This window comes from Cebus imitator, unplaced genomic scaffold (genome assembly GCF_001604975.1).
Source record: "Cebus imitator isolate Cc_AM_T3 unplaced genomic scaffold, Cebus_imitator-1.0 Scaffold1622, whole genome shotgun sequence".
Classification (NCBI taxonomy): domain Eukaryota; kingdom Metazoa; phylum Chordata; class Mammalia; order Primates; family Cebidae; genus Cebus; species Cebus imitator.
Window position 1 is genome coordinate 33 of NW_016108937.1, and position 873 is coordinate 905.

At 55.2% G+C, this 873-nt stretch overlaps 1 protein-coding gene across 1 annotated transcript; it reads left to right on the plus strand.

The window, feature by feature from the left end:
* Nucleotides 1–262: 262 nt before the first annotated feature.
* LOC108299068 (sal-like protein 4) lies at nucleotides 263–867 on the plus strand (the record flags this gene model as incomplete). Its single annotated transcript, XM_037735955.1, has 1 exon — nucleotides 263–867. A coding segment is annotated over one exon (605 nt), but the record flags the coding sequence as incomplete, so codon positions are not given.
* Nucleotides 868–873: the final 6 nt, after the last annotated feature.

The following is an 873-nucleotide window of genomic DNA, read 5'->3' on the forward strand; positions in this document are numbered from 1 at the left end:
GCAGCCTCCTGGCAGCTTCTGGAAGGTCCCCACGCATCTTCCCAGCATCCACTCGGCATCACCCACACTAGGGTTTGCCATGATGGCTTCCTTAGATGCCCCAGGGAAAGTGGGTCCTGCCCCTTTTAACATGCAGCGCTAGGGCAGCAGAGAAAACGGTTCTGTGGAGAGCGACGGCTTGACCAATGACTCGTCCTCACTGATGGGAGACCAGGAGTATCAGAGCTGGAGCCCAGACATCCTGGAAACCATGTCCTTCCAGGCACTTTCCCGGCCAATAGTCAAGCTGAAATCATCAAGTCAAAGTCTCCCGATGCTGGGAGCAAAGCAGAGAGCTCCGAGAACAGCCGCACTGGGATGGAAGGTCAGAGCAGTCTCCCTTCCACGTTTATCCGAGCGCAGCCGACCTACGTCAAGGTTGAAGTTCCTGGCACGTTTGTGGGACCCTCAACCTTGTCCCCAGGGATGACCCCTTTGTTAGCAGCCCAGCCACGCCGACAGGCCAAGCAACATGGCTGCACACGGTGTGGGAAGAACTTCTCATCCGCCAGCGCTCTTCAGATCCACGAGTGGACTCACACTGGAGAGAAGCCTTTTGTGTGCAACATTTGTGGGCGAGCTTTTACCACCAAAGGCAACTTGAAGGTTCACTACATGACACACGGAGCAAACAATAACTCAGCCCGCCGTGGAAGGAAGCTGGCCATCGAGAACACCATGGCTCTGTTAGGTACGGATGGAAAAAGAGTCTCGGAAATGTTTCCCAAGGAAATCCTGGCCCCTTCCAGGAACGTGGACCCTGTTGTGTGGAACCAGTACACCAGCATGCTCAACGGCGGTCTGGCTGTGAAGACCAATGAGATCTCTGTGATC